Raw genomic sequence first — 12,467 nt, forward strand, 5'->3', positions numbered from 1 at the left:
ATTTGCTTCTTCCTCGCTAGTGTCTTATTATGAGTTTTAGATCATTGGTTGGTCTGGTCAAACCAAATAGCTCTCTAGGGGTAAAGTCCCCTGATCCAGGAGATCCTTCTAAACTATCATGTTTTTGCAGTGTCACTTGGTTACTGTATTCTTGAGCTGTAATTAGCTTTATTTCTTCTAATGGCAGGATTTTATATGGCACTTTGTGTTAGAAAGCACAGGAAAATTTCAGACTCCCTGAAGATGCTGTTCCCTTTGTACAGGTAAAATGGAAGTCTGGAAATAAATTTAGCAATGCAAAAAAGTGCCTTTAATTTTAGACACGATTTTGTTGTTAGAATTGCTATGAATACAAGTCATATCCTCGTTTATGAGTGTTATCCTCAAGCAGATAGTGTCTAGAATAAGGAACTGAACAGTATAGAAGAATAATTGTGAAAAATTGGGTTGATATTTTAGAAAAGGTTAATGGACCTTGACTTTTAGCTAGAATCACATTGTACCTTGGGTAATGTGAAAGACATTAGAAATGGTCAAATTGTTTTCTAAATTTGTGATCAGCATAGATTTCAATTAATCACTCTTTTCCTAATGCTGATTACATGAATGATCCTAAACCCTCTGCCACTTGATTAACAGATGAGAAAGACTGATGGCACATGATGATACAAAAAAAACAAGACTAATTGTATTTGTCTCTCCATTAGCTTTTCAAAATAGGTGGGTATAAACTGATCATCTTCTGTGAAAAGGAAAGCAAATTTATTAGGAACTTATTAAGTTTATAAGATGGAAAAGGACTGCATAGACATTTCAATAAAAATAAAAGACATGGAGACCAGAAACTCCAAAGCTGAATAAATAATTTCCCATGTAATGTCATTTTAAAATGCAATGTGGACTACTAAAAAAACCTATAAAGCTACTAGGGGATTGAACTAAGTTTTATGGTCTTTTAAATGGTTTAGAATTAGAGTGTTTTACATGAATTTTATCTCTAAGTCGTAAGTAGAGTGAAGAAAGGCTTAAAGAAGGCTGACAAATGAGAATTTTTTGGTTGGGAGTGAGAAAAAGGTCTTCAGAGGAAATATAAAAAATACTGAGTTTGTTGAATCTTGCAAACAAAAAGCTTAGGGGTGACCTATTTTGTTGCATTTGGGTACAGAGAAGGTTATTTGAAAAGGACAAAGATTTATTTTTCCTAGAGTAATAAAAAGTAAAAGCAGAGGAAGATTTTACTTGAGTATAAGGAAGGTTTGATGATAGTTTGAAAGATATAAATATAGAAAGTATGAGCTTAGGGAGATGTTAAACTCAAAATATTTTTATATTGAGAAAATTTATATGGATGATGATTTAGATTAGCACTATTTTCAAACCTAACAGCTGTCTGTAGATCTCTTCTAACTTGATAACTCTATTATTTAGAACTTTAGAACTAGAATAGTTACCAATATTTCCTTCACCTATACAGGATTAAATATATGGAGATTTGTCTGGAGGATTAATCATTTCCATATGGACCAAGAAAAAGGATTAATCACAAAAAAGAAGACAGAGTCGGGCCTTGTCTTTTGCATCATGGATGTTTAATTAGTTATAAAATTATGGATATAATTAATATGGTTAAGAAAATTTATTTCAAAGAAGAGAAAATATATAAGAGAAGATGATTTCAGAACATCATCACTTAGGAGTTTTTCCCTATGGGTATTTGATGACTTCTAGGTGAATAAACATATCCTTGTAACTCTATCTAAAAACCTCTTTATGACTTTTGTTCCGGACTGAGATTTGGATGTGACCCTGTCTCAAGTCACTTTAAAACTTTGATGACCTAAACTTTTCAAGTTTCTGTATTCACTGATATTTGAATGAATATATTTTTATCCTCTGAGCGCATCTAATTCCATATTCATAGCTTGTTTGGCTTTAAAGTCATTTTCCCTAAAATTCTCAGTTCTTACCCAGTTGATGGATATTGGAGAGCCAAAAGACAAATAAATTCACAGCTCTATGTGCATAGCTGATAAAGGCTTTTGAGACACTTTCCCAAGAGCCTTAGCACCTAAAAGACACCTGGAGATATAATACTATATTTGCGATTACAGAATTTGTCAAGAATGGCTCCAGAAAGTATTGCAAATCATACCTCATAAACTATCTTTATTTAATTTAAAGTAAGCTTTATTCTTCTTTTCTTTGTTATGTATATATTTTCCTAATTCCTTCAACCTTTTTAGATTTCCCTTTTAATCTTGTTTATTTCTTCTCTTTTTCCTAACTCTTCTTCACTTTCACAATCCTTTATTTTCTGTTTTTCTCTGTTGCTTAGGAACTATGCACAAACACTTTACCCATCTTAATTATATAATTGGATATATTAAAACAGATTTTTTTAATGTTTATTTTTTGAGAGAAAGAGACAGAGTGTGGGGGGGGGGAGGGGCCGAGTAAGAGGGAGACACAGAATCTGAAGCAGGCTCTAGGCTTGGAGCTGTCAGCATGGAGCCTGACGCGGGGCTCACGAACTGTGAGATCATGACCTGAGCTGAAGTTGGACACTTAACTGACTGAGCCACACAGATGCTCCTAATTAGACATATTTTTTATATGAAATTTATTGTCAAATTGGTTTCCATACAACACCCCAACAGGTGCCCTCCTCAATACCCATCACCACTCTCCCCTCCCTCCCACCCCCCATCAACCCTCAGTTTGTTCTCAGTTTTCAATAATCTGTTATGGTTTGGCTCCCTCCCTCTCTCTTGTTTTTTTTTTTCTTCCCCTCCCCCTGGTCTTCTGTTAAGTTTCTCAGGATCCACATAAGAGTGAACACATATGGTATCTGTCTTTCTCCGTATGGCTTATTTCGCTTAGCATCACACTCTCCAGTTCCATCCATGTTGCTATGAAAGGCCATATTTCATTCTTTCTCATTGCCATGTAGTATTCCATTGTGTATGTAACCACAATTTCTGTATCCATTCATCAGTTGATGGACATTTAGGCTTTTTCCATATTTTGGCTATTGTCGAAAGAGCTGCTATAAACATTGGGGTGTAAGTGCCCCTATGCATCAGTATTCCTGTATCCCTTGGGTAAATTCCTAGCAGTGCTATTGCTGGGTCATAGGGTAGGTCTATTTTTAATTTTCTGAGGAACCTCCACACTTTTCCAGAGTGGCTGCACGAGTTTGCATTCCCACCAACAGTGCAAGAGGGTTCCCGTTTCTCCACATCCTCTCCAGCATCTATAGTCTCCTGATTTGTTCATTTTAGCCACTCTGACTGGCGTGAGGTGATATCTGAGTGTGGTTTTGATTTGTATTTCCCTGATGAGGAGCAATGTTGAGCATCTTTTCATGTGCCTGTTGGCCATCCGGATGTCTTCTTTAGAGAAGTGTCTATTCATGTTTTCTGCCCATTTCTTCACTGAATTATTTGTTTTTTGGGTGTGGAGTTTGGTGAGCTCTTGATAGATTTTGGATACTAGCCCTTTGCCCGATATGTCATTTGCAAATATCTTTTCCCATTCCGTTGGTTGCCTTCTAGTTTTGTTGATTGTTTCCTTGGCAGTGCAGAAGGTTTTATCTTCATGAGGTCCCAATAGTTCATTTTTGCTTTTAATTCCCTTGCCTTTGGGGATGTGTCAAGTAAGAAATTGCTGCGGCTGAGGTCAGAGAGGTCTTTTCCTGCTTTCTCCTCTAGGGTTTTGATGGTTTCCTGTCTCACATTCAGGTCCTTTATCCATTTTGAGTTTATTTTTGTGAATGGTGTGAGAAAGTGGTCTAGTTTCAACCTTCTGCATGTTGCTGTCCAGTTCTCCCAGCACCATTTGTTAAAGAGACTGTCTTTTTTCCATTGGATATTCTTTCCTGTTTTGTCAAAGATTAGTTGGCCATACGTTTGTGGGTCTAGTTCTGGGGTTTCTATTCTATTCCATTGGTCTATGTGTCTGTTTTTGTGCCAATACCATGCTGTCTTGATGATGACAGCTTTGTAGTAGAGGCTAAAGTCTGGGATTGTGATGCCTCCTGCTTTGATCTTCTTCAAAATTACTTTGGCTATTCGGGGCTTTTTGTGGTTCCATATGAATTTTAGGATTGCTTGTTCTAGTGTCTAGAAGAATGCTGGTGCAATTTTGATTGGGATTGCATTGAATGTATAGATAGCTTTGGGTAGTATTGACATTTTGACAATATTTATTCTTCCAATCCATGCGCAGGGAATGTCTTTCCATTTCTTTATATCTTCTTCAATTTCCTTCATAAGCTTTCTATAGTTTTCAGCATACAGATCTTTTACATCTTTGGTTAGGTTTATTCCTAGGTATTTTATGCTTCTTGGTGCAATTGTGAGTGGGATCAGTTTCTTTATTTGTCATTCTGTTACTTCATTGTTAGTGTATAAGAATGCAACTGATTTCTGTACATTGATTTTGTGTCCTGCGACTTTGATGAATTCATGTATCAGTTCTAGCAGACTTTTGGTGGAGTCTATCGGGTTTTCCATGTATAATATCATGTCATCTGCAAAAAGTGAAAGCTTGACTTCATCTTTGCCAATTTTGATGTCTTTAATTTCCTTTTGTGGTCTGATGGCTGATGCTAGCACTTCCAACACTATGTTAAACAACAGGGGTGAGAGTGGACATCCCTGTTGTGTCCTGATATCAGGGGAAAGCTCCCAGTTTTTCCCCATTGAGGTTAATGTTAGCTGTGGGCTTTTCATAAATGGCTTTAAGATGTTTAGGTATGTTCTGTCTATCCCAACTTTATTGAGGTTTTTTATTAAGAAAGGATGCTGAATTTTGTCAAATGCTTTTTCTGCATCGATTGACAGGATCATATGGTTCTTTTCTTTTTTTTTTTTTTATTAATGTGATGTACCACATTGATTGATTTGCGAATGTTGAACCAGACTTGCAGCCGAGGAATGAATCCCGCTTGCTCATGGTGAATAATTCTTTTTATATGCTGTTGAATTCGATTTGCTAGTATCTTATTGAGAATTTTTCCATCCATATTCATCAGGGATATTGGCCTGTAGCTCTCTTTTTTTTTGCTGGGTCTCTGTCTGGTTTAGGATTCAAAGTAATGCTGGCTTCAATGAATGAGTCTGGAAGTTTTACTTCCCTTTCTATTTATTGGAACAGCTTGAGAAGGATAGGTATTATCTCTACTTCAAATGTCTGGTAGAATTCCCCAGGGAAGACATTTGGTCCTGGACTCTTATTTGTTGGGAGATTTTTGATAACTGATTCAATTTCTTTGCTGGTTATGGGTCTTTTTAAATTTTCTATTTCTTCCTGTTTGAGTTTTGGAAGTGTGTGGGTGCTTAGGAATTTGTCCATTTCTTCCAGGTTGTCCAGTGTGTTGGCATATAATTTTTCATAGTATTCCCTGATAATTGCTTGTATTTCTGAGGGATTGGTTGCAATGATTCCATTTTCATTCATGGTTTTATCTATTTGGGTCCCTCTCTTTTCTTTTCTTTTTCTTTTTTTTTCAATATATGAAATTTATTGTCAAATTGGTTTCCATACAACACCCAGTGCTCATCCCAAAAGGTGCCCTCCTCAATACCATCACCCACCCTCCCCTCCCTCCCACCCCCCATCAACCTTCAGTTTGTTCTCAGTTTTTAAGAGTCTCTTATGCTTTGGCTCTCTCCCACTCTAACCTCTTTTTTTTTCCTTCCCCTCCCCCATGGGTTTCTGTTAAGTTTCTCAGGATCCACATAAGAGTGAAACCATGTGGTATCTATGTTTCTCTGTATGGCTTATTTCACTTAGCATCACACTCTCCAGTTCCATCCACGTTGCTACAAAGGGCCATATTTCATTCTTTCTCATTGCCACGTAGTACTCCATTGTGTCTATAAACCACAATTTCTGTATCCATTCATCAGTTGATGGACATTTAGGCTCTTTCCATAATTTGGCTATTGTTGAGAGTGCTGCTATAAACATTGGGGTACAAGTGTCCCTATGCATCAGTACTCCTGTATCCCTTGGGTAAATTCCTAGCAGTGCTATTGCTGGGTCATAGGGTAGGTCTATTTTTAATTTTCTGAGGAACCTCCACACTGTTTTCCAGAGTGGCTGCACCAATTTGCATTCCCACCAACAGTGCAAGAGGGTTCCCGTTTCTCCACATCCTCTCCAGCATCTATAGTCTCCTGATTTGTTCATTTTGGCCACTCTGACTGGCTTGAGGTGATATCTCAGTGTCGTTTTGATTTATATTTCCCGGATGAGGAGCGACGTTGAACATCTTTTCATGTGCCTGTTGGCCATCTGGATGTCTTCTTTAGAGAAGTGTCTATTCATGTTTTCTGCCCATTTCTTCACTGAATTATTTGTTTTTTGGGTGTGGAGTTTGGTGAGCTCTTGATAGATTTTGGATACTAGCCCTTTGCCCGATATGTCATTTGCAAATATCTTTTCCCATTCCGTTGGTTGCCTTCTAGTTTTGTTGATTGTTTCCTTGGCAGTGCAGAAGGTTTTATCTTCATGAGGTCCCAATAGTTCATTTTTGCTTTTAATTCCCTTGCCTTTGGGGATGTGTCAAGTAAGAAATTGCTGCGGCTGAGGTCAGAGAGGTCTTTTCCTGCTTTCTCCTCTAGGGTTTTGATGGTTTCCTGTCTCACATTCAGGTCCTTTATCCATTTTGAGTTTATTTTTGTGAATGGTGTGAGAAAGTGGTCTAGTTTCAACCTTCTGCATGTTGCTGTCCAGTTCTCCCAGCACCATTTGTTAAAGAGACTGTCTTTTTTCCATTGGATATTCTTTCCTGCTTTGTCAAAGATTAGTTGGCCATACGTTTGTGGGTCTAGTTCTGGGGTTTCTATTCTATTCCATTGGTCTATGTGTCTGTTTTTGTGCCAATACCATGCTGTCTTGATGATGACAGCTTTGTAGTAGAGGCTAAAGTCTGGGATTGTGATGCCTCCTGCTTTGATCTTCTTCAAAATTACTTTGGCTATTCGGGGCCTTTTGTGGTTCCATATGAATTTTAGGATTGCTTGTTCTAGTGTCTAGAAGAATGCTGGTGCAATTTTGATTGGGATTGCATTGAATGTATAGATAGCTTTGGGTAGTATTGACATTTTGACAATATTTATTCTTCCAATCCATGCGCAGGGAATGTCTTTCCATTTCTTTATATCTTCTTCAATTTCCTTCATAAGCTTTCTATAGTTTTCAGCATACAGATCTTTTACATCTTTGGTTAGGTTTATGCCTAGGTATTTTATGCTTCTTGGTGCAATTGTGAATGGGATCAGTTTCTTTATTTGTCTTTCTGTTGCTTCATTGTTAGTGTATAAGAATGCAACTGATTTCTGTACATTGATTTTGTGTCCTGCGACTTTGATGAATTCATGTATCAGTTCTAGCAGACTTTTGGTGGAGTCTATCGGGTTTTCCATGTATAATATCATGTCATCTGCAAAAAGTGAAAGCTTGACTTCATCTTTGCCAATTTTGATGCCTTTGATTTCCTTTTGTTGTCTGATTGCTGATGCTAGGACTTCCAACACTATGTTAAACAACAGTGGTGAGAGTGGGCATCCCTGTCGTGTTCCTGATCTCAGCGAAAAAGCTCTCAGTTTTTCCCCATTGAGGATGATGTTAGCTGTGGGCTTTTCATAAATGGCTTTTATGATCTTTAAGTATGTTCCTTCTATCCTACTTTCTTGAAGGTTTTTATTAAGAAAGGTTGCTGAATTTTGTCAAATGCTTTTTCTGCATCGATTGACAGGATCATATGGTTCTTACCTTTTATTAATGTGATGTATCACGTTGATTGATTTGTGAAAGTTGAACCAGCCCTGCGTCCCAGGAATGAATCCCACTTGCTCATGGTGAATAATTCTTTTTATATGCTGTTGAATTTGATTTGCTAGTATCTTCTTGAGAATTTTTACATCCATATTCATCAGGGATATTGGCCTGTAGTTCTCTTTTTTTGCTGGGTTGTCACCTTCCCTATCTAATTAAACATATTTTTAATCATCTAAATATATCCTCTTATTTCAGCAAATACTTATTTCCTGATATATTTATATATCTCTATTCTGTACCTGGTGTGATTCTAATTTTTAGGATACATTGGATAACATGACAGATGTAGTTCTTCACTGTGTGGAAGTTGCAGTACATCATGAAGGAGAACAAAGAAAAAAATCAATAAATTACATTTGTCGTAAGTACTATAAAGAAATACAGTGAGTTGTGAGAGGAAATAAATTTAAGCTACATAGGATGGTATTTATTTTGACTGCTAAAATATTATGAATATTGTGTTATGTGGAAGGAGATGATTATAATGTATTGCTGAAAGATCTTTGAGACCTGAAAATTTGATGATCCTACTAGGTATTTATGCAAAGGATACAGGAGTGCTGATTCAAAGGGGCACATGTACCCCAATATTTATAGCAGCACTATTGACAAAGCCAAAGTATGGAAAGAGCCCAAATGTCCATAGCCTGATGAATGGATAAAGAGGATGTGGTGTGTGTGTGTGTATGTGTGTACATACACACACACTGGCAATCGAAAAGAATGAAATCTTGCTATTTCCAACAATGTGGATGGAACTAGAGTGTACTATGCTATGCAAAATAAGTCAGAGAAAGACAGATATCATATGATTTTACTCATATGTGGAATTAGGAAACAAAACAGATGAACACAGGGGAAGGGAAATAAAAATAAGATAAAAACAGAGGCAGACAAACCATCAGAGGCTCTTAAATACAGAGAACAAACAGCGGGTTGCTGGTGGGGTTGCTGGTTGGGTAGGCAGTTGGGCTAAATGGATGATGGGTATCAAGGATGATACTTTTTGGAATGAGCACTGGGTGTTACATGGAAGTGGTGAATCCTTAATAATTCTATTCCTAAAATCATTATTACACTATATGTTAAATAACTTGGATTTAAATAAAAAAACAAATTAATTAATAAAAAAAGAAATTTTGATGCTCTGTGTTGGCCACTGCCATTTAATTTTCTTATTCATTCATTTATCTCATGTATTGAACACTATTAAGGATGAGAAAAATAAGGGGAATCAATATTTGCTAAATATTTACATATTGAATACATGATGAAAAACTTTTTTTATCTCTACAACTTAGAAAAATTATTATTATTATTATTATTTTTAAAAATGTTTACTTATTTTTGAGAGAGACAGAGACAGAATGTGAGTGGGTTAGGGGCAGAGAGAGAGGGAGACACAGAAGCAGAAGCAGGTTCCGGGCTCTGGGCTGTCAGCACAGAGCCTGACACGGGGCTCGAACTCACGAGCTGTGAGATCATGACCTGAGCCGAAGTCAGACGCTCAACCGACTGAGCCACCCAGGCGCCCCCCAAAATTAGTATTATTAATTGCAATTTTATAGATAAACTGAGGTTCAAGAATTTAATTAACTTACTCAATATCAACTTAGTGGGTAAACCAGAGTATAAGTCTTGATTTTGTGAATCCAGTATCCATATTCTTTCCACTATGTTATGTTGCTTCTCTAAATAAAACTAAAATTACAAGGTAATTTATATGGAGGTTTGAACAAAATACTTTTCACCGTACCATGATGCCCTTCATGGTTTAGGCCTCTCGGATCATATGTCCTGTATTCTATGGCAGTGCTTCTTAAATGGTGAAGGAGTAGGTTCCCCTGCTCTCCTTCCCCCCACCCCCCCAACAATCCTTCATGGATTGACACTCCAGAAAATGTAAGTTCCTACATATGGATTTGGCTGTGATGTAAGATTGCTGGAGAAGTTTCTAAGCACTCTCAATTTCTGCACTTAGCATGATGCAAACTCCTAACAGAGAATTTATGGACCTGCACCTCTGTGTGGACCACTTCTTCATTACTTCAGGGAATCCAAATATGAATAAATCATAATCTCTGCCTTCAAGGAGCTTACAGTATTTTGGTGAGTTAGAAGTTGTACTTAGTTCATTAAAACACAAGACATAGCAAAATAAATGCTAGCAATATAAAGCAAGACCTCACAGATGTGGTTAAAATTTAATAAGCCTTAAAGATAAATATGTTACAAAGGTAGGGAGTTAGGAGGAAGGGTCTATTTGTCAGAATAAGCCTTGTATTCTTGGAAGTGAATGAAATAGCTGAGAAGTGGTGAAGTTTTATATTACTGGAGCCAGGCTATATTGGTCTTGAAACAAAAATCAAAAGAATTTGGTGGTTGAATTCTTATTACTCAAGTTGGCCAATCTTGTATCTCTTGAAAAACATCATAGTATCTACCCTGGGAGGAAGCAGAGAGGTATTAAATGCAAAGAAAACTTGGTGTTCATGCTAGTAATAATAAAGCAACACTTTGTAAATGTGTTAAACATTTCAGTAATATTAAAGATGAATATGTTCCCAGAGGTGGGGACTGGGATGGAAGAGAAGAAGGGTCTGTGTGTCAGATGAAGTTTTACAGACTTGGAAGGGATTGCAATAGTGATTAGTTCTGTGTGACTGGGGCCAGATTGTATTAGTTTGGGACCCAAAATCAAAAGCTTTGGCTCATGTTGACTATCTTATATCTCATGAGTAATTGCAGCACCAACCATGGGAGGAAGCAGAGAGTATCAAATGCAGAGACAACTTGGTGGTAGAGAGCAGCCCCACATGACAGTCACTGATTTTTCTGGGTAATCACATTCGAGAGGCCATGAGCATATTAGGTCAGTTCTAATGCTAAAGTAGAAACAGTCTTTCATAATTGTGGCCATCTCTCCTAATATATTAACATAATTATCATCATTTACATTTTCTCCTATTGTCCTTCTTCAGGTAGCTGTGCCAACAACGCCAATGGATGGAACGAATCACTCTGTGGTGTCAGAGTTTGTGTTCCTGGGACTCACCGATTCCTGGGAGATCCAACTTCTCCTCTTTGTGTTCTCCTCCACGTTTTATGTGGCAAGCATGATGGGAAACTCCCTCATTATGCTCACTGTGACCTCTGACCCTCACTTACACTCCCCCATGTACTTTCTGCTGGCCAACCTCTCCTTCATTGACCTGGGAGTTTCTTCTGTCACTTCTCCCAAGATGATTTGTGATCTTTTTAGAAAGCGTAAAGTCATCTCCTTTGGTGGCTGCATCGCTCAAATCTTCTTTATCCACGTCATTGGTGGTGTGGAGATGGTGCTGCTCATCGCCATGGCCTTTGACAGATATGTTGCCATATGTAAGCCTCTCCACTATCTGACCATCATGAGCCCAAGAATGTGCCTCTTCTTTTTAGTGGCTGCCTGGATGACTGGCCTCATCCACTCCATGGTTCAACTGGCATTTGTGGTAAACTTACCCTTCTGTGGTCCTAATGTGTTGGACAGCTTTTACTGTGACCTTCCTCGGTTCATCAAACTTGCCTGCACAGACACCGACCGACTAGAGTTTATGGTCACAGCCAACAGTGGATTCATCTCTGTTGGCTCCTTCCTCATACTGATCATTTCCTATATCATCATCATTCTCACTGTTCAGAAACACTCTTCAGCTGGTTCATCCAAGGCTCTGTCAACACTGTCAGCTCACATCACTGTGGTATTCTTGTTCTTTGGTCCTTTGATATTTGTCTATACATGGCCATCTCCCTCCATACACCTGGATAAGTTTCTGGCCATCTTTGATGCTATTCTCACTCCTTTCCTAAATCCGGTCATCTATACATTCAGGAACCAAGAGATGCAGGTGGCAATGAGGAGAGTATGCAGACAGCTAGTGAATTACAGGAAGATCTCTTAAGGAATATCTGGTGTTGTGAAGAGTCCTTGTTGATTACTGATGTCCATTATTGATGGTCAAACTCAGGGAGAAGCTCTTGTTTGTCTTACCTTGCTTTGATTATACACACTGGTACTGAGTCTATTTTTCCCTTTCACTCAGGAGGGAGGGACATTTACTTTTGAAAAGAGAGGAGTTACATATGAAGTATTTCAAACTTAAGATTACAATAATTTTGAGACTCAATTCCTAAGGAATAATATTTATATGAAGTAATTGTTGGAAATACAAAAGATGGTAGACTTCTTTAAGGCCTTCAGAACAGGGAGAGCTGTCTCCTTTTTTTGACAGGAGTCTGTCTCACAGAAAGGAATTCCTACTGGTACTCAATGGGGGTTTGCTGACAGAAATGAATGAAGTCTTCTTATTGTATGCTGCAGCTTGTCCATATTCTACCCCTTCTGTGGGTCTCTGTCAGGCCTGTGCAAGGAGGGAAGTGTTTTTGAGAGCACATACAATCTTTGAGAACATACATATACAAGCCCAATGGGTACATGTCTGGGTAGAAGCCATGTATTCTCAGAGTATAAAGAACTGGGAAAACACCAGGATATTTCTCCTTGATTAGTATTATGTTATTCAAACCCATTAAATCTTCATTCCCTTTTCCCTTATGCTTCTTCCTCTTCATTTTTCCTC

At 37.8% G+C, this 12,467-nt stretch overlaps 1 protein-coding gene across 1 annotated transcript; it reads left to right on the plus strand.

Moving 5' to 3' along the window:
• The first annotated feature begins 10,841 nt into the window (after positions 1-10,841).
• On the plus strand, positions 10,842-11,789 carry LOC122467859 (olfactory receptor 4F3/4F16/4F29-like). Its single transcript, XM_043554441.1, has one exon. It carries the CDS (start codon positions 10,851-10,853, stop codon positions 11,787-11,789), a length of 939 nt encoding a protein of 312 aa, XP_043410376.1. The 5' UTR covers positions 10,842-10,850.
• Positions 11,790-12,467: the final 678 nt, after the last annotated feature.

Source organism: Prionailurus bengalensis, chromosome B3 (genome assembly GCF_016509475.1).
Source record: "Prionailurus bengalensis isolate Pbe53 chromosome B3, Fcat_Pben_1.1_paternal_pri, whole genome shotgun sequence".
Lineage (NCBI taxonomy): Eukaryota > Metazoa > Chordata > Mammalia > Carnivora > Felidae > Prionailurus > Prionailurus bengalensis.

Bases quoted from the DNA above. Each gene is read 5' to 3' on its own strand.
- LOC122467859 (XM_043554441.1), top strand. From the start codon at position 10,851: ATGGATGGAACGAATCACTCTGTGGTGTCAGAGTTTGTGTTCCTGGGA.